At 37.6% G+C, this 23,016-nt stretch overlaps 1 protein-coding gene across 1 annotated transcript in view; it reads right to left on the bottom strand.

Annotated features, from left to right (window-relative positions):
* The window catches only part of LOC136031165 (neural cell adhesion molecule 2-like), a 277,308-nt gene that overhangs the window by 89,665 nt on the left and 164,627 nt on the right, over positions 1 to 23,016 (bottom strand). Inside the window, exons 6-7 of the mRNA XM_065710513.1 lie at positions 14,628 to 14,775; positions 6,822 to 6,919 (exon numbers count right to left, since the gene is read on the bottom strand). Of these exons, the coding sequence (XP_065566585.1) occupies positions 6,822 to 6,919; positions 14,628 to 14,775 (246 nt within the window). The remainder of the gene's footprint in view (positions 1 to 6,821; positions 6,920 to 14,627; positions 14,776 to 23,016) is intronic.

The following is a 23,016-nucleotide window of genomic DNA, read 5'->3' as shown; positions in this document are numbered from 1 at the left end:
TCCAGACGTCAGCGTGAGGAGGTCTTTGGCACTACTTGTAAGGGGATGGGCCAGGTTGATATTGAAATCGCCCAGAGAGACCACATCATGATTCTGTTTCTCCAGCAGCTGGAGTGTGTCCGATAATATATCCATAAAAGAAGAAACAAAGCCTGATGGGGATCGGTAAATTTCTCCAATTATTACTTTTCTTCGTGAAGGAAGCGACATTTAAAGGAAAAGTGATTCAAATATGCCCTCCACGTTCCGAGTCAGTTGGTTATTTATATAAATTGGGTATTCATTCTTTGTGTAGATTGCCAATCCTCCTCGTCTTGTATCTTTTCTATGTATAAAATTCGATGTGTATCCGGGGATATCTAACAGGCTATCATTCTGTCTCGTCAGGAATGTTTTGCAAAGTCCAAGAACATCAGGCTGTACTTGCCGACACATAGTCATTACAACTGTCAATGACGAACATAATCCTTGACAGTTCAGGTGAATTACACTGAGCTGAGATTTGGAGCATCCTTGGGCCATATTTATTATTTGAGTATATTTAATTCGAGCAAACTTACTACTATTAAACAAAGAATAATCTGTTTCATTACTTATTACTCGATCAAAAATTTCTTCCGAATTCAAAAACGATTTTTCTAACTCTTCTAACCTATTCTGAGCTATCGGCAAGGCATTGCACCCCGGGGACAAAGAGTGGGAACTCAAAACACTTTTCTATCAAATGATAATGATTCAAATGATTCTTCCTATTAGTCAGAGCGCCAGATTCTGTATCTCGCTTATTTCGCTTAGTACCCATGCCGGAAGGTATAAAAATGTTAAGGGTGGATCCCATGGTAGTCGACCATGCTGAAAACGAATATCGTAGGGCGCATGTTCGCCGTCGAGGCGCTGAGATATAGGCCAAAAACATCAAATTTGGCCTATAATGGGGCTCGACGATTCTAATTTTTTTTTTACAGATAAGATTGGTCAAATCCCGCGTGCTCTTACATCAATAGGAAGAAGAGACTTGGGGATACATGAATATGATTTTTTTTTGTAAGAAAAAAAAAATTAAAAATAGTACACTTTTTACTGAAGTTTAAAAAAAAATCAGATTTTTGTCAACAAATTTCTAACAGAAAGGCTAAAAACTCGAAATTTTTTAAAGATGAAGTATTTTTTTTATTAAAAAAGAAAGGCCGTTTAATTCCGAACACATTGAGCTAAGAAAAAAAGTTTAAATTATTGTATCTGGGGGGTCTGCAACTTTTTTAGCGAGTGTACCCGATAATAGGAATTTTGTTTAGTAGCCTGCTACCTAGCGGGAAGTTGATTGATAAGCTAAGCAGAAGAAATTGATAAGCAGAAGATGGAAAAGAAAAATGAGTCAGGTAGGCCAAGATAAAAAAAAACAAAAAAAAAACAGTTACTTCAGGTTGATTCAACATGTGATTCTGACGCAAATACTGATTTGCTGATGGATGATAATGAAGAATATGACACAAATTTGGAAGATAAAAAAAAAAATTGAAAGAAGTAGAATTTTTAAAAGCACTTTTGGTGTTGTAGAGTTGGCTGGCCAAAGGAGTGTAAATTTGTTTTTTGCAGAAATAAGAGACTTAATGAAAGTAATTTACAAAATTAAATATCACAAGAAACTAGGTGATACTGACTCCTTTAGATTTATAAGGACTGATCAAAAGGCATGTTACATTGATCAATCAGATTTAGTATTCGAACTTCCAGTTCTAGTAAAAACCCGTGGGAATGCTTGTCAAATGGAATATTTGTGATTTGAAATTGATTTGTCAATATTTAATCTAGAATAGTTGATACTTGCTGGAGAACAAGTAGTAAATGTGTTCCTGTTTGTTATTGTACTTATTTATGAAAGTAGTCAAAATTACAACACAAAGTGGCCAAAGGTACATGATCTATGCTGTACCTCTGACCAGTTGATGTATATTTTTTGACCTGTGTTTACTCAAAAATAAATAATGCAATACATGTTCCAGAGATAAAATGTGTGTTTTAAGAACAAAAGTTGGTTATGAATTTAATGTATCATTTCATCATGAAATACCGTCTCGAAGAAAAATGGTCTCGAAGTCTCGAAGGAAAATGTTCCTAAAAGCAACGTGTTTTACTTGCCTTTCCTTCATGAAGCACCAAACAACCATGCAACAGTCGAAAAATCTCTGCGAACGTTCATGGCGACAAGTAAAGCTGTCGGATGTGACGATACGGTGGTCACGCAAGATCTCAGCTAGCTAGCACAGGGAGTGAAAAGTAAATACCCGGATGACTTCAAAAACGTAATCCTACGGATGGGAGGCTTCCACCTCCTGCTCAACTATCTCAATGCAGTTGGTAAGATAATGGACAGCTCCGGACTCAAAGAGATTATAGTACAGGCAAAGCTGCGGCTTCCTGGTACTTGCAAAAAGGTTTTTCAAGGGAAAGGCTACTACCAAGCTGTCAATGCCTACAGTATACTGTACGAGGTCTTGTAGCCCTCTACTGGGAGTCCTTGGAAGAGTACTACTCCGAAGAACAAGAAGAATTATCCCGTCTGGACCATCTGGGTAGTGCCATTGAGTTATTCAGGACTTCATTGGCAAACGGTGCTAACGCGCGAACTGCATTTCAGGAGGCAAACAATACCTCATTCACTTTGGCTCCCATAATGAATGCCTTCGACACCCTGCGAAATGCATCGCCCACGTTTGCTTTCTGGCGGCAGTTCTTGGAAATACTTGAAACAGTGATGCAATTCATTCATGCTGAACGAGACTGTGACTAGGAATTTCATTTGACAGCAACTGCTCGGATGTTGCCATACTTGGCGGCGGCTGACCATCCTATGCATACAAGATGTCTCATACAGTACCTATCAGACATACGAAGTTTACCACAAACCCTTCCTGATGTACAGAGGAAGTTCAAGAAATGATACTTCGCAGTGAAGAGAACGCACACCAGGTTCATGGCCACCTGGTCCGATCAGATACTAAAATGTACAGTGAACAAGGATGCAAAGACGACGGCCGGAATAATAGGAGAACAAATGGATGAGAGACAGATTGAAGCTTGGATTCTTACAAAACAGATTTTCGCTACCATCAGCAATGGTTTCCTGCAAGTAGTCAACGTATCCACAAAGACATTGAAACATCACGAAGACAATCAGTCGACGACGACGCGATTACAACTTTCGCGAGATAGAGTTCGAGACATTTTAACTACATGTGCCTTTATTTTTGAACATCTTCCGCAACAATCAACCAAGACTTCCTCAGGCTGGAAAATGAGGACGGGGAACAAAGCTGTGCTGTTGAACTGGCTAAGAAAAAAAGGAGGACTTGCAGCTTGGCCGGCGACTTTGAAATCCAAAGAAACAACATCAGCTACAGTACACATCATTAACCTAATGTCCAAGATGAGGTCATATCGGCCTGTCAGGTTTGAACCAGTCAAATCCTTCATGGAAAGATTGCTTCTATCGTTGCTGAATGATCTTTCAGTGGGTATTCCTGAAGTCCACGCGGTACGACGGGCTGTTTGGGAAGCTCAAGGACACTGGACAGTTGATCTCCTTGAAATCAGCATGCAGACTCCAAACGAGGGAAAGGGAAAAACCTCCAGATTTCCGCTCCTAGCGCAATTGAAGAATGGGATGCCGTACTTGCAAGTTCAGCATCTAAAAGCCGGCTCCTCGAAATTTCGTATGAAACCTGGGAGCAGATGGGTGATCAGCTTCCGAACGCACTCAACATTTTTCTCTCAGGTGGGTTCAAGGGGAGATTCAAAGAGTCTCTGGTCAAGCGTGGCTGCAGTCCAACTTTACCAGAACACTGTGACTACGAGGAATGCTTGTCCTCCAGCCACGAAGAGGCTGACCAACACCTTATGACACATGCCAAGCACGCAAGCCGTTACGCTTGTAGCATCGTTGTGCATGCCAACAACATAGACGTGGCAGTAGCCTGTGTTCATTTTTTTGAAGAGCTTCAAGCTGAAGGACTGAGCGAACTTTTCTTGAAGTTCCTGACTTACATTATTCCAGTACACGAGCAGGCGGATGGAGTCCACTTGTCCAAAGAGGAGCAGGTTATGTTACCGTTTGTGCGCTGTCTGTCAGGGTGTGACACAACGAACTTTTTCTTCGGCGTTGGGAAAAGCTTCTTTCTTAAAGACCGCGGCGTCTCCAACTATTGCCTCAAAAATGGTGTCTGTGACGGAGCGGATCAAGGATGCAGAAGGGAAGCTTTCAGTCCACGCGTTTAGACAAGTTTACGACCTATCAAAATCCCTGGTCATTGAAATATACGGTAAGCAGGCCGGATCCAATTCACTGGCCAGTGTAAAGGCTTACATTTAGTGCCAGAAACAAGATGTGAGAAGACTGCCACCTTCTGACGACACCTTCAAGCCATGCATACGAAGAGCCATATTCACTACATGGATAATCTTGTCGTAAGTACAGGCTCGGCCGAGCATTCCAGTTTCACTCCTTCATGGATGGAAGATGGCTGAAGGGGGAGTAGATGCGGTCGTCTCAAGCTATAAAGAAGCATCAAGCCTGGAAGCTTACTGCTGATGCAAAAGTGGAAGATGCAGGAAAGATTGTAGCTGCTCAAAAATGAAAGGATGCTGCAGCTGTTGCTCCTACCGTGGAACGAGGAGGGCATGCAGGCAGTCTGACCTTGCCCCATATGAATTCTTGGAAGAAGAAAATGAGGAATATTTTTGAAAGTTTTATTTAAGTTTTTATTGAAGTTTTATTTTATTTGATTGTTTTATTTGATTTAAGTTTTAATTACGACAGGTCCCTAGTCAGTTACTATTACCCAATTTTACGGGCAGGCCGAGTAAGACAACTTCAGTGCGCTGACTGAATCTATCTGTGAAGCAGAATTCTTTCATGTAGTAAATATCTCAGTCGTATCAGTGGCAAATCAGGTCCCGAAAAGGTAATTGCAGACGCCTTAGTACACCAAAAAACATATTCGTCCATTCTAAAAAAAAAAAAAACACTTTCTTTAGTCAAAATTTTTTTTAAACCTATTTTTATTGTAAGTAAAAGTAAATTTTTTTAAACAGTTAGGAAGTTTGAAGTATTCCTACCCTTTGAAGAAAAACAAAATTATGTCCCTTTTCACGATACGGCTAGTGATCATTTCCGTGACACTACAAAAGAAAAAATTGCAGACCTTTTAAAAATACAAATAGTTTATATTTTTTAGTTCAAATTGTACAGAATTGAATGAACTTTCTTTTCGAATATGAAAAAAAAGTTTGTTACCTTGAAGAAATTTCGAGTTTTTAGCCTTTCTTTGAGATATTTAAATTTTACAGCACTTATTTTGAAACTGCAGTAAATAGGGAAACAAAATAATTTTTTTTTTCATTTTAAAAATCATATTCTTGTTGATCTAGATCTCTTCTTTCGACTGATATAACATTACGCCGGATTCGTCAACCCAATAAGTTGCAAAAAAATCCTGAATCGTCACACTTAGTTATAGGCTAATTTTGGCCTATATCTCACAAATGCCCCAACAGCAAACATGCGCACTACGATATTCGTTTTCAGCATGATCGACTACCCTAAGATCCGTCCTCAGCCTTTTTGTACCTTCCGGCATGGGTGGGTGCACGATACAGAATCTGGCGCTCTGACTATATTAAAGGAAAGACCAGTGCGCACAGTGCGGTTTTTAATAAATATCGTGTTTGAATAAATCTTTTTTCATTTGCTTTTTCCTTCATATTTACCTGACCACTTTTCCATACCCTTATTGCAATTTGTCGGTCAAATTAATCAAAGACTGGTACAAATTAAATCAATTATAGTAATCAAAATATAGATGGCAGGCAATATTCTTAGCCAAACCAGCAAATCATTAGATCTATGAAATATTTGGAAGTAAATCCATCCAAGAATGCAGGAAAGCAATTGAGGATTATGGGGCTTTAATGCTAGTTTGATGACGATACAGATGGAAAGTAAATTAATTTCTATTTTATGCTTGAATACTTTTTATTGAATATACAGGGAGCTCGGAACTGAAGTCAAATTAAAAAAAGAAATAAAACCAAAAAGAAATACGGTGCCACATAAAATCCTACCGATCAACTCGTATCTTGGTTGTAAACTCTTGGATATTGGTGGCTATATTGGAGTTTACAAAAACATTTCAGGGAATTAACCGGCATCAGTATCACTCCTGGGTATAATGGTATTAATATCAATAAATAGATCCTAGTCCACTTTAATTTCATTACTTATTCCTTCTAGAGATGAATACTAACACTTAATTTGCAAGGTAGGAAACATAGTCAGATTTGCAGCTATTTAAAAGCCAGGAGGGTCATCATTTGAGTTTGGCAATAAAAACCACGAGCCAAGAGTAGTTTCCACTAGCAGTGTGGATTTGCTCTCCAAGTTGGACGTAAAATCCTGACACCTGTCCGCAAGTATCACTGGAAAGCAAAGCAAATTCTTCACTAGACAGCTAGCGAAAATTGTTCTTAAAAGAAATGGTTACTTTAATAAAAAAAAATCCTGATATTATTTAATTTAAAGTAGTACCGATACACCGCTTTGGGCGTTACTGTTCTTTAGTTCAGTCATAGCCATGGTAAATTCCTGAAATCCAGAATGTTTTACCTTTTATCATTATGAAAACAAAAAACAAAAATTACGAAAACAGATAAATAAAAAAAAACTAATTTCAAATTTGTAATTATATCCAGTTTTTTTTTCTTTGAATTTCCACTTATACTCTTTTTTCGTCTTGATAGATGCAGAAAAATTGAAACATTCTTACCGAAGCCATGGGTTTAGCATGCACAGTGCAAGTCAGTTCTGCGTCATATCCTTCCATGGAGTTGATGGACGTTCTCTCAACTTCTATCTCTGGCTTGTCTACACAGAAAATTAAATTTGAGAAGTTCAACGTGTCCAATTATCGACTAAACAACATTAGCTTAATCATTAATCAATGTGAAAAGATATCCCATTTATTTCGAACGTTCCAGCCCACAGCCAAGATACATGTCAAGACTAAGCAACATGTACTATTTTAGGACAAATCATGAAATTTATATTGCCTTAGAATTTCAACTAACCAAAAAAGGTGCGCAACAGAGGAAAAAAATAAAAGAAAGAAAAAGATAAGTCAGATGAAAATGTCATTTCTTTACACTGATGATGTCATTGCTTTCACAGTCCTTCCTGTATCTCCAGAATATACAGTTTTTCTAATGTCACTTGAATACACTTCCACAAAAGCTGTATTGGCACACCAATGCCCAGGAGGGAGGGGGCTTCGGATCAGAACCTAGAAAATTCCGTATTAACCCAACAATTTGCATATAATTCTCATACATCCATGTCGGTGGGTACAACCCTCTCCACCCCCTAAGAAAATTAATCGCAATTATATGTATCCAGAGGCGGTAAATATGTCGCTAGTCTTCTCGATAACTAAAATGTAGTCAACGCGGTCCATGAGTAAGTCCTTGTGAAAATAAAGGTATAATTTCTTTTAGATGTTATATTTGTGATGACTCTTAAGGAGTTGCAAAAAACGCAATGGAAAAGATCAATTTGGAGCATCAGTTTATAATTATATTCTAAAAGCAAAGTTTAAGATTCTTATAAACACGTACATTTCGAAAAGACAAGAAGACTTGATAAACGGGAATTCTAGATCTATACCATTCACTCAATTAATAGCATGTCTAGTTTCGTTAACGTAGACAGAGGAAGGTATGAGAATATTCCTCTGGAGCATTCGCCAACTGTAAAGAGATCAATTCTTCTCCCCCCATGGATTTTCAAAAATACCATTCTTGGTAATTTCCGTAAAAAAAAAAAACAATCGAAAAAGACAAACAAACGTGTCCCCTTAGATTTTTGAAAATATCTGTTTTTGTATCTTCATTTTTCAAATTATCGCAAAAATACTTGCTTCCAACGCCCCCCGCCCCCCCCCACCACACACACACAACCACATTTTCATGAACTGGTGCCACAGAATAATTGTCGTGGATGTTTTAATATTTACCATGTTTTTATATTTTATGTCCCCTTCAATATATAATTTTAAGTACTTTGTTTTAGGGAACTGAGAGCCTTTGATTGCCCTTATTCTGATTAATTATTTCTCAAACAAAATGGGTTAAATGGATTTTTCCCCCCCATTTTATCCAATCATTGCTTCTAATATATAGCTAAGGATTGTTCCCATGTAGTTTCCGTTTTGTTGGAATTATAAATTCCAGAAGTTGCATAATTAATGAGTCGGCATCTTTTAGGCAAGCTCAGTTATTTTTGGCCCATAAAGGCCGGATGCTGTGCCAGGCCAAGCATACTTAAAATCCTTGGTTAAATTTTACTGAAGAAAGAAGATAATCAATTTTCAAGGGATTTTACGCCTTTTGGAGGGCAAAAACAAAATGAGAGCGACGTTAAACTGAATAAAGACACTATTTTGGATATAACGGGTTTTCTTAGTGTTCCTTTTTTTATAGAAATTTACACAGAGGAAAGTAATGGATAGGGCATTTTCCCAAGATTTGTTCAAGGACCTCAGTTTTCAGAGGAAAAAGTTGAGCAAACACTGATATGCAAATAAACATGGATATCTGTTTGAACGTAAAACGATTTTTTTTTACCGTTCTTTGACAAATAAGTTGGCATTAGGTCCTAGCAGGGACTGTGGCTTAGATTCGCTGAAGCCAAAGCTCAAATTTTTGTTTCATGCTATCCCTAGTTATAAGGCTTTGCGGTATGAAGGGTCTTGCTTTTCTAAAGTGATAAAAAGGAATATCTGCCATTCCAAAGCTCAATAACAGTTAGAAAAAATGTACACAAGAATCATTTGTATAACGTAGGTAATGGGAAAATCAGAGGCGCCATTTGGGGGGGGGGGCAAATGCCCACCCCAGATTTTCCAGGGGGCCCAAGCGTCCACCACAAAGGGCCCTTTGCCGGCCATAATAATTACGCTATTTGCTATTAACCATTGTAAACTTTGAAAGTAGGTTAGATACATAATAAAATTCTCAAGTTCTGTTGAATACCCATTTTGTAGATGATTATATTAATATTATAAATTCTGAATATTTGCAGTAATTCCTCTAAGTTGACAGATTAAAATAGGTCAGTTCCTGGCAAATGTTTCAATGTTTATTTCCTTGTTTTAGTGAATATAAGCCACCGTTTTAGATTACAAGAGTCAGTTCTTATTCTGTTTCTGTCCTCGTCTTATGTACATTTACTCTATCATATGTGTAAATAAACATTTTTATGCTCGACACATAAACCTAATGACAGTTACAGACGCGTGATATCCTCTACCGGTCAAATCCCAGATTGTAGGCCAACGCTACCATAAGACTCTAAAGAACATCACAGAGAAAGTCACACTTTACAGAGAGGAGTAGAAGACTTTACACCATTAAGCCTATTGACGTAAGGTATTAATAGACATTAGCATTAGTTAGTATAAAGTCATCCTAAGGATTGGGATTGGAGTGACAGAATTGTTTGTGATCTTGTTGATTCAATATCTTATTTGTTTGTTATCATGAGTTTGTTAGGAGCTCAACAGCGGAAATTGACAGCCTTGGAGAAGGAGAAAGATGCTGAGTTCTCTGAGTAGATGGATTAAGAAACAGAAACCGTCACCATGTGAACTGGTTCAGCGAGTAACTGCAAGTTTGGGTTTCAATTATAAGTGCCACTCACAGTTTTGCGGACTAAAAGAACTGAATTTGGGCGGAAAAGGGTTTTCCGTGTTTTTATGGCACTTGCTATCTACCAAGTGACATATAGCAATCGCAAATTCTGTCGGTCTATCTGTCTGTCCTGGTTTTGCTACTTTAGGCACTTCTAGGTCAGCTAGGACGATGGAATTTGGCAGGCGTATCAGGAACCAGACCAGATTATAGATATCAGGATAGATATGTGATTGACATAATCGGAACGGATCCACTCTCTTTGGGGGAGTTGGGGGAGGGGGGGTTGATTTTGAAAAATGAGGTATTTTAACTTACGAAGGAGTGATCGGATCTTAATTAAATTTGATGTTTTGAAGGATATCGTGTCTGGGCCATTCTCCGGTGTTCCAGCTCTTTTGAGAGCAAAATCCCCACAGGAATTCTATATTCATTGCCACACACATAAGCTGAATTTGGTCATTGCGAGCTGCGTTGAATCTGTCGACACTGTTGGTTCTTTTTTCTCACTGGTCCAGACTTTATACACATTCATTTCCAACAGCAACACTCGGCATCAGTTGTTTGTTGAGGCCCAAAAAGCTGCCGAACTGAAAATTAAAAAGCGCCAAATACTTTGTCGTTCTGGTCGACGAAACAAAGGACAACTCGAAGAAAGAGCAGCTTGCCATTCTTCTTAGGTACCTCGACGAAGGAAAAGTAAAAGGAAGACCGATCGGATGCTATCACATGAAGAGCCTGGATGCTGAAAGTCCAGTAAATTTCAGTCATGACACAGTGACAAGAATTTGAGTCAATTGGAACTACTGTGTCGCGCAGTGCTACGACGGAGCAAGCGTAATGAGAGGACCATTCTCCGGTGTTCCAGCTCTTTTGAGAGCGAAATCCCCACAGGCATTCTATATTCATTGCCACGCACATAAGCTAAATTTGGTCATTGCGAGCTGCGTTGAATCTGTCGACACTGTTGGTTCTTTTTTCTCACTGGTCCAGACTCTATACACATTCATTTCCAACAGCAACACTCGGCATCAGTTGTTTGTTGAGGCCCAAAAAGCTGCCAAACTGAAAATTCTGGAGCTGGAAAGAAGTGCTGCCACATGATGGTCTTACTGGTATCGATCTATATCAAAGGTTAAACTCTGATATGAATGCATTTTAGCTGTACTGTCTGCTGTAAGCGAGGGAGCTGACGTCAAAGTATGGGCAGAGGCAGCTGGGCTCCAGAAGAAGATGGAATCGTTCCTTGTTATCTTCCAATTGCAATACACAGAAGCAATTATGTGAGCGACGAAATCGCTGTCTCAGCAGCTCCAGGCTGTCGACTCAGTTATTTCTCGATCGCGCACCCTGATTCAGGCCACAAGAAGCGAACTCACCGACCTGCGTTCAGACGCTTCATTCGTATCGCTTTTCGAGAAGGCTAAAGATTTTAAGACAGAACTCGAAATCGAAGTACCTACTGTGAATGAACCCGCGACTAGACCCTCCTCTGTTGGTCAGAATGGACGACCTCGAAGAACTCGAAAGATCACCCAGCATCTGAAACAAATTGTGACAACTTTGACGCTAGGAAAGAATTTCATCGAATCCGGAAATCGGACTACGACTGTGGCGGATGAAATGAAGCGAATTAGAATGTGACAGAAGGTTCACAGATAACTTACCAGTGCTGAGTACACTCGAAGCCTTGGATCCAGACTCAACCAAGTTTATGGATACAGAGCTGCTCAAGCATTTCTCTGCTCTTTATGGTGAGCTGGATATCGACGACATTCTTCTCGAATCTCAAGCTGGTATTGCCAAGCGTTTCTTGCTTGATGAGGAGAAAAAGCTGGAAAACTTCCTAGACAATGTCGACCATCTTCAGGCATTACCAGTGGCTTACTCAGAAGTAATTAAAGTACTTCGTATTGCTGCCACACTTTCTGTGATAACAGAATAACTGGAGGGGCATTAGTCTCATTTCGACTCCGGGTAAACTCTCCGCACAGATTATTCTCCGGCGCATTCAGACAGCCCTCGATAGTCACTTGCGTGACGAACAGTATGGCTTCCGGCCGTCCCGTTCCTGCACTGACCTCATCTATATGCTACGAATGATGATCGAGGAGTCCAATGAATGGAGACAAAAAATGTACTTGATTTTCGTGGACTTCGAAAAAGCGTTCGACTCCATCGACCGAGACTCGCTTTGGAAAATCTTGCGGTACTATGAAATCCCCGAAAAAATAGTGTCCCTAATTGTTGCATTGTATGAAAACACAGAATGCTGTGTTCGGACCCAAGATGGGAACACCAGATATTTCCGTATCATGTCCGGCGTAAAACAGGGTTGTGTCCTTTCTCCGTTACTCTTTGTCCTCGTTATTGATTACGTACTTCGTGATTGTAGAGGATTTGGCATCCAAATTGGAGAAGCCAAAAAGCTAGCCGACCTGGATTTTGCTGACGATATTGCCTTGATGGAGAGGAACAAGGCCAAACTCCAGGATCTTCTTAATACTATCCGTGAAAATGCTAGCCGACTTGGACTCAAGATCAACACGGAGAAGACGAAGAGTATGGCAACAACCGATTACCCTCTGGACATGAATGCGGAGATTCAACCATCGAGCAGGTCGTGGAGTTCAGGTACCTCGGCAATACTGTGGAGAATTCAGGATCAAGTGAGCGAGAAGTGCAGCAGAGGATTGGGCAAGCCAGTGGAGCTTTTAACCGACTAAAGCCAGTATGGCGATCGAAAAAGTATTCCCTGAAGCTGAAATTGAGGCTATTTAACAGCAACGTCCTTTCTGCACTTCTCTACAGCAGTGAGTGCTGGAAGTTGAATCAGCAACAAGAAAGACGGATCCTAGCCTTCGAAAACAACTGCCTTCGGAGGATCCTGAACATCGACTGGAGGGAACACGTCACAAACCATATAGTCCGCTCTATCTCAGGCCAGCCCAGGGTCACAGACGTCATCCGGCAACGTAGATAGCGATACCTTGGGCACGTGATCCGTATGAAGGAAGACAGGATCCCTAGGCAGATCCTAGAGTGGCAACCCCAGGGAACTCGCAGGAGAGGTCGACCCAAGAACACGTTGCATCGCACCTACCAACGGGATTTGTCGAACATCCACACGACGATCCAGCCCCAGTGGGAAGATGTTTGGGCAGCGGCGCACATGCGGGATGACTGGCGGCTCTTCGTGGATGCCCTGGGTGCCTCTGGCGGCACAGGAGGATCTAAGGTAACGTCTAAGGTAAGGTTCCCCTTGTTACCTTGAGTGTTGTAATATTTTATTATCTTGTTATGTTTTTCCTTTTTGTAAATATATTTGATCTGGAAGATTTCTGCTGAAGGAAAACCGAGATTTTGGTTACAACCCTCAGCATGTAAATGAAGATTACTTTCACCGAGGTATTGTTTACTTAAATAGGAAAGTTTCTCGCTGAGGAATGCCAGCCTCTATTCTGGTTGAATTTTCCACTTTCAGTTTATTCACTTAACCACGTTGCTTGTATTCTTCGTTGTTACAATTAATCTTAGAGGTCAGTGTGGCTGAGTTCACATTCGGTTACAGTACATTTTCAAGCAACACACGGGTGCTGAAAATGCGTTTTTACTTAGAATATTCAATTGATTTGATGCCAAAACCCGCATCTTTCTTACGCGACACGAAGTGAATCGGGGGGGGGGGGGGCAGATGGAGTTCATGCCCACCCCACGATTTGGCCCAAATGGCGCCTCTGGGGAAAATCCATCAAGCGGGTCGCTCCACTTACCTGGGTGGTATTGTTAAGTGTAAGAAGTAGAATAACCATGACGCAGGGTGTTTTTTTTTCACTTGGAAAAGTTTATTAAAAAGGAAGACAAGCGTGCGAACTCAGAAACAAATATTTGAAGTCATTGTAATGACCGTGTTGAAGTGCTGCTCTGAAACGCGGGTGATTTGTAAGTATTTGTAAGATGTTTTCCAAAGGAATTTTCTAAGGAGGTATAGAAAGCCATTTGACTGATCGTATGCCATGCTTTACGGATGAAGGATGACAGATGACCAAATAATGTTCTTTTTGGACATCAAACTGGGTCCGAACGAAAAGTAAGCCACCCCCCCCCCGAACGGGACAGAAGGATGCCATACCAAAGGATTTGGTAAAAATTCATGGAAACGAGTGAGGGGGTAAGCTTTAGTCAGATCAGAGTGGAGCTGTGCGCAGCTGTGTTGCACTCTGATGGCTTTGTGTTACAGTGAGTTAGTAGTAGTAACAATTTCGATGTGCCCCTTTATTTCCCAAAAATTTTCAATGCAGAATTGCCGGAAAAGGTACTTTTCCGAAGTGGTCAAACTTTATTATCCGACGAGAAATCAGAAGCTTTTTCTATCTCCGAATAGGAAAAAATTCGATATATTTGCAAATAAAATTAGATCGATCTCCAATAAGATTGTTTCTGAATAAAAGCGCATGGAGAGAATCCTCCAAGTGGCATAACATTCTAAGCCTTCATTCCCACTCAACGTATATGATATGATGAAAGACTTACTGCTCTCATTGCTGTTATAAGGGAGGAAACTAACAACTTGAAATCGAAATAATTCTTCTCTTCATTTATAAAAACTTTTAACGTTGCAACTCGGGTGTTGGATATGAACTTTTATAGAACCTGGTGTTTTTTTTTTGTATTCAAACTGCAATGGTATATACCCCTACTAAAAGACTCTACAAGCTTGTTCCCCTGTTACTGTTAAGGTTGTCTCTTGGATTTCAGATAATTTTCAAACAAATTTCAAATTCACGAACTTTCCGTGTCCCAAAGTCACTGCTGGACATGGAAATAAAATGAAAAATTAAGTTACAGCTGAAGATAGAGCCAAAACGGAGAAATTTAATGGAACTTACATTGCACTTCCAAAGAAACCCTGGCTTTGTCAGTTCCTTCAGAATTCGTAGCAACGCATTCATATGACCCAGAGTGTTCTCTATTGACGCTGGATATTGTTATACTTTCTCCAGCAATGGTCTTCTGGCCATCAAACATCTTTTTTCCCTAGAAAAAGTGGACTGTGACACTCGCAAATCTTTTATCGACAAAAACTACTTTTTTTTCGGCCACTAGAAACACACGGCTACTCTATGTTTGGATGATGAGACATTTCGATCATAAGCGCAAACTTCGAGGGCCTTAGGGGCCAGGACCCTGAATTGCTGCTTCCGAGAACTCAGCCAGCAAAAAAAAAAAAAACTTGAAGATTTCCAAGAAACATTTATTTTTTGTATGCTGGGACTGAATTTAGTTAAAATTCTAACGTTGGCAGCACCGATGCTGCCAAAAATTTTTATGTTCACTTCGATCGTCTAAAATTGGAACATATTATTTATAAACAAGAGGAGACATTAATTCTCAAAGTTAGTCTTCCCCTCCCCAAAAAAAAGGAAGACAGCGTCAATCATAACTGTTTGGAATGAATAGTACATGAAACTAGCTCGTGTTTAATAAGCAAACACAAGACGGTACTCAAGAATGCTTAGAATTTGAACTTACCTCGAAATGGGAAAAATTATAAAAAGAAAAATATTTACTTTTTTATTACCACTGAGCAAGCAGTTTGGATTCAACATGATGTTGTCCAACTTCAACAGTTACCTAGGACCATTATCTGTTCATTTCTAAAAGAACCCTCAATAAACCGAATTAAACAGTAATTAAAACCGAATTTAAACAGAGTAAAATGAGACTTCTAAAGCAATAAAAATAGAAATAAGAGAGGGCAATAAAAACGGAGGTTTGCTTTTTCAGCTAGCACAAGCACGATAAACGAATAATTTATAAAATGATAAAATTTTCTTTGAGGGGATAATTCAATCTCATATTTAACAGAAGAAAAACAAAATGAAAAAACTAGACAAAAGTAAGAAGCTTTTACCTTTTTACTTTCTTATTTTTGAAAGCTGGTAACATTTAAAAAAAAATATGGCTCCTACGTCATCAGTTGGCAAATGGGACAAGAATACTCCAATTTGTGACATTTTTCCAGAAACTTTTTCTTGAACTCTTGCCAGGAAATGGTACGAGCCAAAGCCCGTAGACAATATCAACAGTCTCAATAACAAAATAATTATATCAGTAATAATGAAAATGTGGTTTCACTTATTCCAAAAGGAGCAACCTTTGAGGGGAGGGGGGCTACGAGCCTCTTTTTGAAATCGTGAGAGCTGTACAATTTTTCATATAATTCCTATTACTTTCAGTATAATTCACTTCTTATTGGTATTATTTTAGAGTTGTGCTCCAACTTTCTCTCCTAACAAAAAAAAAATTTAGTGGTAACTGCCTGTTTACACTACAGACGGAACTACATTTATTATACGGAAAAAAACAAATATTCCCCGTTAATAATATTCCTTGGATGGCCCTTACTTTAATCGCAGGCCATTTTGTAAGTAGCGGGTAAACGCAAAGACAAATTAACTGGAAGTAAGGGAGCAGAAATAGGGAAGTTCCAACTTGTAACAATTCAGTTGGAACAACGATTGTAGATGTCAATAAGGCAGATTTATCATGAACATTGGAGCTGTCATTACTCACAAATGGTCACCACTAAAAAAAAAGATGCAGAAAAGAATAAATAAACAATAATAACATCTGTTTATGTTGCAGTTTTCAGTTTATTTTGTTAGTAGACACCAATTACTTATTGTATCTAAAAACATCAGCATTTAAAGTCTGAAGAAACAAGAGAAACATTTTTAAGAAGTTTAAAACAACAATGGGCACTTCAAAACTTTTTTCAAGTTCCCTAGGGCTTGAAAATAGCTTTCCTCGTCAAGAAACCGTGTTTTCCCACAACATATAATACAAAATATATTTCTTGCATACTTTTAATCTACCAAGACAGGGCTTGGAACAGATCCCTCATCAATTGTGGGCACCCATGAATAAAATCGTACAAGCTAGCTTTACTGCAACAGCTTGCTATAGACGAAGCATTGACTATCAAACAGTTCGTGGTAACGAACTGTAGTAAGGAGCGACCCGGCTCAATAGTAACCAAAACTCTAAAAAATAGAATTTTGATACCAATAGCTACATCAAAAGAATTGCATTTTAATGCTGGTTTTAAATATATAAGTTTCATCAAGTTTAGTCTTACCCATCAAAAGTTACGAGCCTAAGAAAATTTGCGTTATTTTGGAAAATAGGGGGAAACACCCCCTAAAAGTCATGGAATCTTAACGAAAATCACACCATCAGATTCAGCGTATCAGAGAACCCTACTGTAGAAGTTTCGAGCTCCTATCTACAAAAATGTGGAATTTGGCAGTTTTTGCCAGAAGGCAGATCACGGATGCGTGTTTATTTGTTTTTTTTTTTTTTTTTTTTTTTTTTCCAGGGGTGATCGTATCGATTCAGTTGTCCTAGAATGTTGCAATAGGGCTCATTCTAACGGAAATGAAAAGTTCTAGTGCCCTTTTTAAGTGACCAAAAACATTGGAGGGCACCTAGGCCCCCTCCCACGCTAATTATTTTCCCAAAGTCAACGGATCAAAATTCTGAGATAGCCATTTTATTCAGTGTAGTCGAAAAACCTTATAACTATGTCTTTGGGGACGACTTACTCCCCCACAGTCCCCGTGGGAGGGGCAACAAGTTACAAACTTTGACCTGTGCTTACATATAGTAATGGTTATTGGGAAGTATACAGGCGTTTTCAGGAGGATTTTTTGGTTGGGGGGAGGGGTTGAGAAGAAAGGGATATGCTGGGGGAACTTTCCATCGAGAATTTGTCATGGGAGAAGAAAATTTCCATGAAGAGAGAGCAGGATTTACTAGCATTATTTAAAAAAAAAACGATTAAAAAATAAATGTGAAAAAGCTTTTTAGCTGGAAGTAAGGAACAGCAATAAAACGTAAAACAAACAGAAATTATTACCCATATGAGGGGCTCATCTCCTTCTAATACCTCGCTCTTTACGCTAAAGTATTTTTAGTAATTTCAACTATTTATTCTACGGCTTTTGTGATTCAGGGGTCATTCTTAATGAATTGGGATAAAATTTAAGCTTTATGTAAAGAGCGAGGTACTGACGATGGGGAGAATCCCCTCATATATGTAATAAAAACATGAGAATACTAAAGTTCTTTACGTAAGCTAATTTATAAGTTACGTAAATCTTTTACCAATAAAAATATCAAACAGTTCGTGGTAACGAACTGTAGTAAGGAGCGACCCGGCTCAATAGTAAACGAAACTCTAAAAAACGGAATTTCGATGCTAAAAGATATATCAAAAGAATCGGATTTTTATGCTGATTTTAAATATATAAGTTTCATCAAATTTAGTCTTTGTCATCAAAAGTTACGAGCCTGAGAAAATTTGCCTTATTTTGGAAAATAGGGGGTAACACCCCCTAAAAGTCATAGGATCTTAACGAAAATTACACCATCGCATTCAGCGTATCAGAGAACCCTATACACAAAATTCCAAGGTCCAATCTACAAAAATGTGGAATTTCGTATTTTTTGCCAGAAGACAAATCACGGGTGCGTGTTGATTTGTTTTTTTTTTTTTTTTTCCCAGGGGTCATCGTATCGACCAAGTGGTCCTAGAGTGTTGCAAGAGGGCTCATTCTAACGGAAATGAAAAGTTCTAGTGCCCTTTTTCAGTGACCAAAAAAATTGGAGGGCACCTAGGCCCCCTCCCACGCTCATTTTTTTCCCAAAGTCAACGGATCAAAATTGGCTGCTTCCTCATCAGCGCCCCGCTCTTTACGCTAAAGTTTTTACTGTTTTAAAAAGAAGAATTGAGAGACAGAGTCAAACTTTAGCGTAAAGAGCGGGGCGTTGATGAGGAAGCAGCCTCTTTCATATACGAAGTAATTTCTGTTCGTTTTAAGTTTTAATGTCGCTCCTTACTTTCAGTTAAAAAAACTTGTTTTTTTTATTTAATTCGTAAAAAATTAAAAGTTCTAGTTGCTTCTTTAATTAACCAAAAAATCGGAGGGCAACTAGACTTCGTCCCCCGCTCCTTTTTTCTCAAAATCATTCGATCAAAATTACGAGAAAGCTATTTAGCAAAAAAAAAAATATGCAAATTTCCTTTTGATTATTCCTCTGCGGAGAGCCAAAATCAAAACATACATTGATTCAAAAACGTTCAGAAATTAAATAAAAAAAAACAAGTTTTTTTAACTGGAAGTAAGGAACGACATTAAAACTTAAAACGCACAGAAATTACTTCGTATATGAAAGAGGCTGCTACCTCATTAACGCCCCGCTCTTTACGCTAAATTTTTTTACTGTTTTAAAAAGAAGCATTGAGAGAAAGAGTCAAACTTTAGCGTAAAGAACGGGGCGTTGATGAGGTAGCAGCCTCTTTCATATACGAAGTAATTTCTGTGCGTTTTAAGTTTTAATGTCGTTCCTTACTTCCAGTTAAAAAAACTTGTTTTTTTTTTTATTTAATTACAAACAATAGCGCCAAAGAATCGCTATTGATGGAGCCGTGATTCTTAAAAAAGGGAAAAAATATAGAAAACTCAAAGTTAGCAGCAAAATAACAGACCTTACATATTTACAATACAAAAAGAGGTGAATATATATATATATATATATATATATATATATATATATATATATATATATATATATATATATATATATATATATATATATATATATATATATATATATATATATATATATATATATATATATATATATATATATATATATATATATATATATATATATATATATATATATATATATATATATATATATATATATATATATATATATATATATATGTATAATATATATAATATATATATATATAATATATATTTTATATATATATATATATATATATATATATATATATATATATATATATATATATATATATATATATATATATATATATATATATATATATATATATATATATATATATATATATATATATATATATATATATATATATATATGTATATATATATAATTGGAACTTTAAATAATCTTTCTACATTTTCTCCAGAAATCAAGGTCTGTCAATCCACAAAAATACAGAGGGGGAGGGGTAGGGGTAAATATTATTGATGAATATACGAAAAAGTTATTTTCAAACCTGAGGGGTAACTTTTATAATGTTCTCAATGTAAAATACTAAAACAAGTCTTTTAGGGGAACAATTACCCCTACCCCCACTCAAAATCAAAATGGATCAAGAATTTCCAGTCCAAGGAGCTATGTGACAAACCTTAGTTGCACCAACAGATTCAGCGTATCAGAGAACCCTACGGTAGAAGTTTCAAGCTCCTATGTACAAAAATGTGGAATTTGGTATTTTTTGCCAGAAGACAAATCACGGATGCGTGTTTATTTGTTTGTTTTTTTTTTCTTTCTTTTCCCCAGGGGTCATCGTATCGAACAAGTGGTCCTAGAATGTCGCAAGAGGGCTCATTCTAACGGATATGAAAAGTTCTAGTGCCCTTTTTAAGTGACCAAAAAATTGGAGGCCATCTAGGCCCCCTCCCACGCTCATTTTTTTCCCAAAGTCAACGGATCAAAATTTTGAGATAGCCATTTTGTTCAGCATAGTCGAAAACCATAATAACTATGTCTTTGGGGATGACTTACTCCCCCAAAATCCCTGGGGGAGGGGCTGCAAGTTACAAACTTTGACCAGTGTTTACATATAGTAATGGTTATTGGGAAGTGTACAGACGTTTTCAGGGGGATTTTATTTTGTTTGGGGGTGGGGGTGAGGAGAGGGGGCTATGTTGGAGGATCTTTCCTTGGAGGAATATGTCATGGGGGAAGAAAAATTCAATGACAAGGGCGCAGGATTCTCTAGCATTACTATAAGAAAACAATGAAAAATAAACATGAAAACTTTTTTTCAAATGAAAGGAAGAAGTAGCATTGAAACTTAAAACGAACAGAGATTATTACGCATATGAGGGGTTCTAAAAATACTTTAGCATAAAGAGCGAGGTATTTAGGAGGAGATAAATACCTTGCTCTTTATGCTAAAGTATTGTTAGTAATTTCAACTATTTATTCTACGGCATTTCTGATTCAGGGGTCATTCTTAAAGAATTGGGACAAAACTTAGGATTTAGTGTAAAGAGCGAGGTATTATAGAGGGTACAAACCCCCTCGTATACATAATAAAAATATAAGGTTATGAAAGTTTGTTACGTAAGTTAATTCTTAAGTTACGTATATTTTTTACTAATAAAAACGTTCGTTAAAAATTAAAAGTTCTAGTTGCCTTTTTAAGTAACCGAAAAATTGGAGGGCAACTAGGCCTCCTTCTCCACCCCTTATTTCTCAATATCGTCTGATCAAAACTAAGAGAAAGCCATTTAGTCAAAAAAAAAATTAATATACAAATTTCATTTTAATAATTTATGTGCGGAGAGCCAAAACCAAACATGCATTAATTCAAAAACGTTCAGAAATTAAATAAAAAAACTAATTTTTTTAGCTGAAAGTAAGGAGCGACATTAAAACTTAAAACGAACAGAAATTAATCCGTATATGAAATGAGTTGTCCCATCCGCAATCCCTCGCTCTTTACGCTAAAGTTTGACTATTTGCCACAATTCTACTTTTTAAAACAATTAAAAGCTTTAGCGTAAAGAGCGAGGGATTGCGGATGGGACAACTCATTTCATATACGGATTAATTTCTGTTCGTTTTAAGTTTTAATGTCGCTCCTTACTTTCAGCTAAAAAAATTAGTTTTTTTTTTATTTAATAACTAATAAGATGTGTTCTCCGGTGACATAAAGCTATTGGAAGGGATAAAAATGGTAAAGATCCTCCTGAGCCAATGCTTGCGCATAGGGTATCGCATTGACGTTTTAGTTGCAGGGGTCTTTTTACAGGGAGAAGTAGTAAGCTTGTCGTCCAACTTTGCTGCGTCAGGGATCGAACTCTGAATTAGGGATTGCTGAGAAGAGCATCAATCCATTGTCCTAAAAGAGGATATTGAAAGAGAAGAGAATGTTTTACATCCTTAGTCAAAAAATCACTGGAAGCCCATAAAAATCACTCTTCTTTGATACAATTGGATTTCCACAGAATTGTTGATTCAAATTTGAGACAGGTGGACGAAATAGCAATAAGGTGTGTATACGCGAATGAGGTCATGTTTGCCTCCATGATAAATTTCTTTCTAAATACAAATGTAATTCCTAAGTTTTCCTTATAAGTTATCTAAATATCTAATATAAATATCTAAGTTATCCTAAGTTTTCCAAAGTTTCTCCTTTATCACTTAAAACAACCAGACTTGTTCTTCACTGTATCCGGTACTTTAAAATCATTTAAAATAAATACTGTTAATAGAAAAATTTAAAATTTAATTTAATAGAAAATTCTGTAGAAAATTTAATATTCGGGAAATGTGGACTTCCACATTTCCAGACGGGAAATGTGGACTTCCACAAAATGACTTGACCTAATTCAGATCTAGAATGCAAATTCAGAGACAAAAAAAAAATATAAAGAAGGCTTTGAGAATTTCGAAGTCATTATTTAAGAGAGAATCAGCGACAAGAGCCTTCTTATAATTCTCTTTTTTAAGAAAAGTGTAAAAAGGAGCGAAAAAAATAATATTATATATGTTGTTATGTACTTAGGTTTACGCACTGTCTCTATAGTTTTACGCACTCTTAGGTTTACGCACTCCACTCACTGTGACCGGTACTTAATAAAATATTGACCGGTGACCGGTAAAATGTGACCGGTATAAAATACCACATAGAACCCCTTGTATTTTTGATTGGTTTACCTGGTTGTTCTGTAATATTCTCCCAATTATATATAAAAGGAAACCTCACTGCTAACCTCAACATGCTGTAGAACAAATTTTCTTTCCGCCTCTGTTACAGACAGGTGAAGAACAATTCTTTGTCCCTTCCGGGGTGAAAACCGATGCGGTTTTATTAGGCAAATAAAACTTCCTAAACAAGATTAAAAGACACCCTTATTGTATCGGCCATTATATAGATATACCAAGCCTTAATACCTATTAATTTCGATTTGCTGAGTCTTAAAAGGCACTAGACTTTATGTCTGTAGGGACCTCAGTATAATCAGAGCCTCGTGCTACCATTATAGTTTGATGACCATTATTCTTTTTATAAAGTTCAAGTGGATCGGAAATAGTTGGATAATTAGGGCGGGGGATTCTAAAGACTCATAAAGCTTGGATACATTGGCTTGGCAGAAGGAGATAACCGCAATTTTTGCATTGATTACAAACAATTTGCCTGTC

Source organism: Artemia franciscana, chromosome 1 (genome assembly GCF_032884065.1).
Source record: "Artemia franciscana chromosome 1, ASM3288406v1, whole genome shotgun sequence".
NCBI lineage: Eukaryota > Metazoa > Arthropoda > Branchiopoda > Anostraca > Artemiidae > Artemia > Artemia franciscana.
This window is presented reverse-complemented; position numbering and strand designations above follow the sequence as displayed.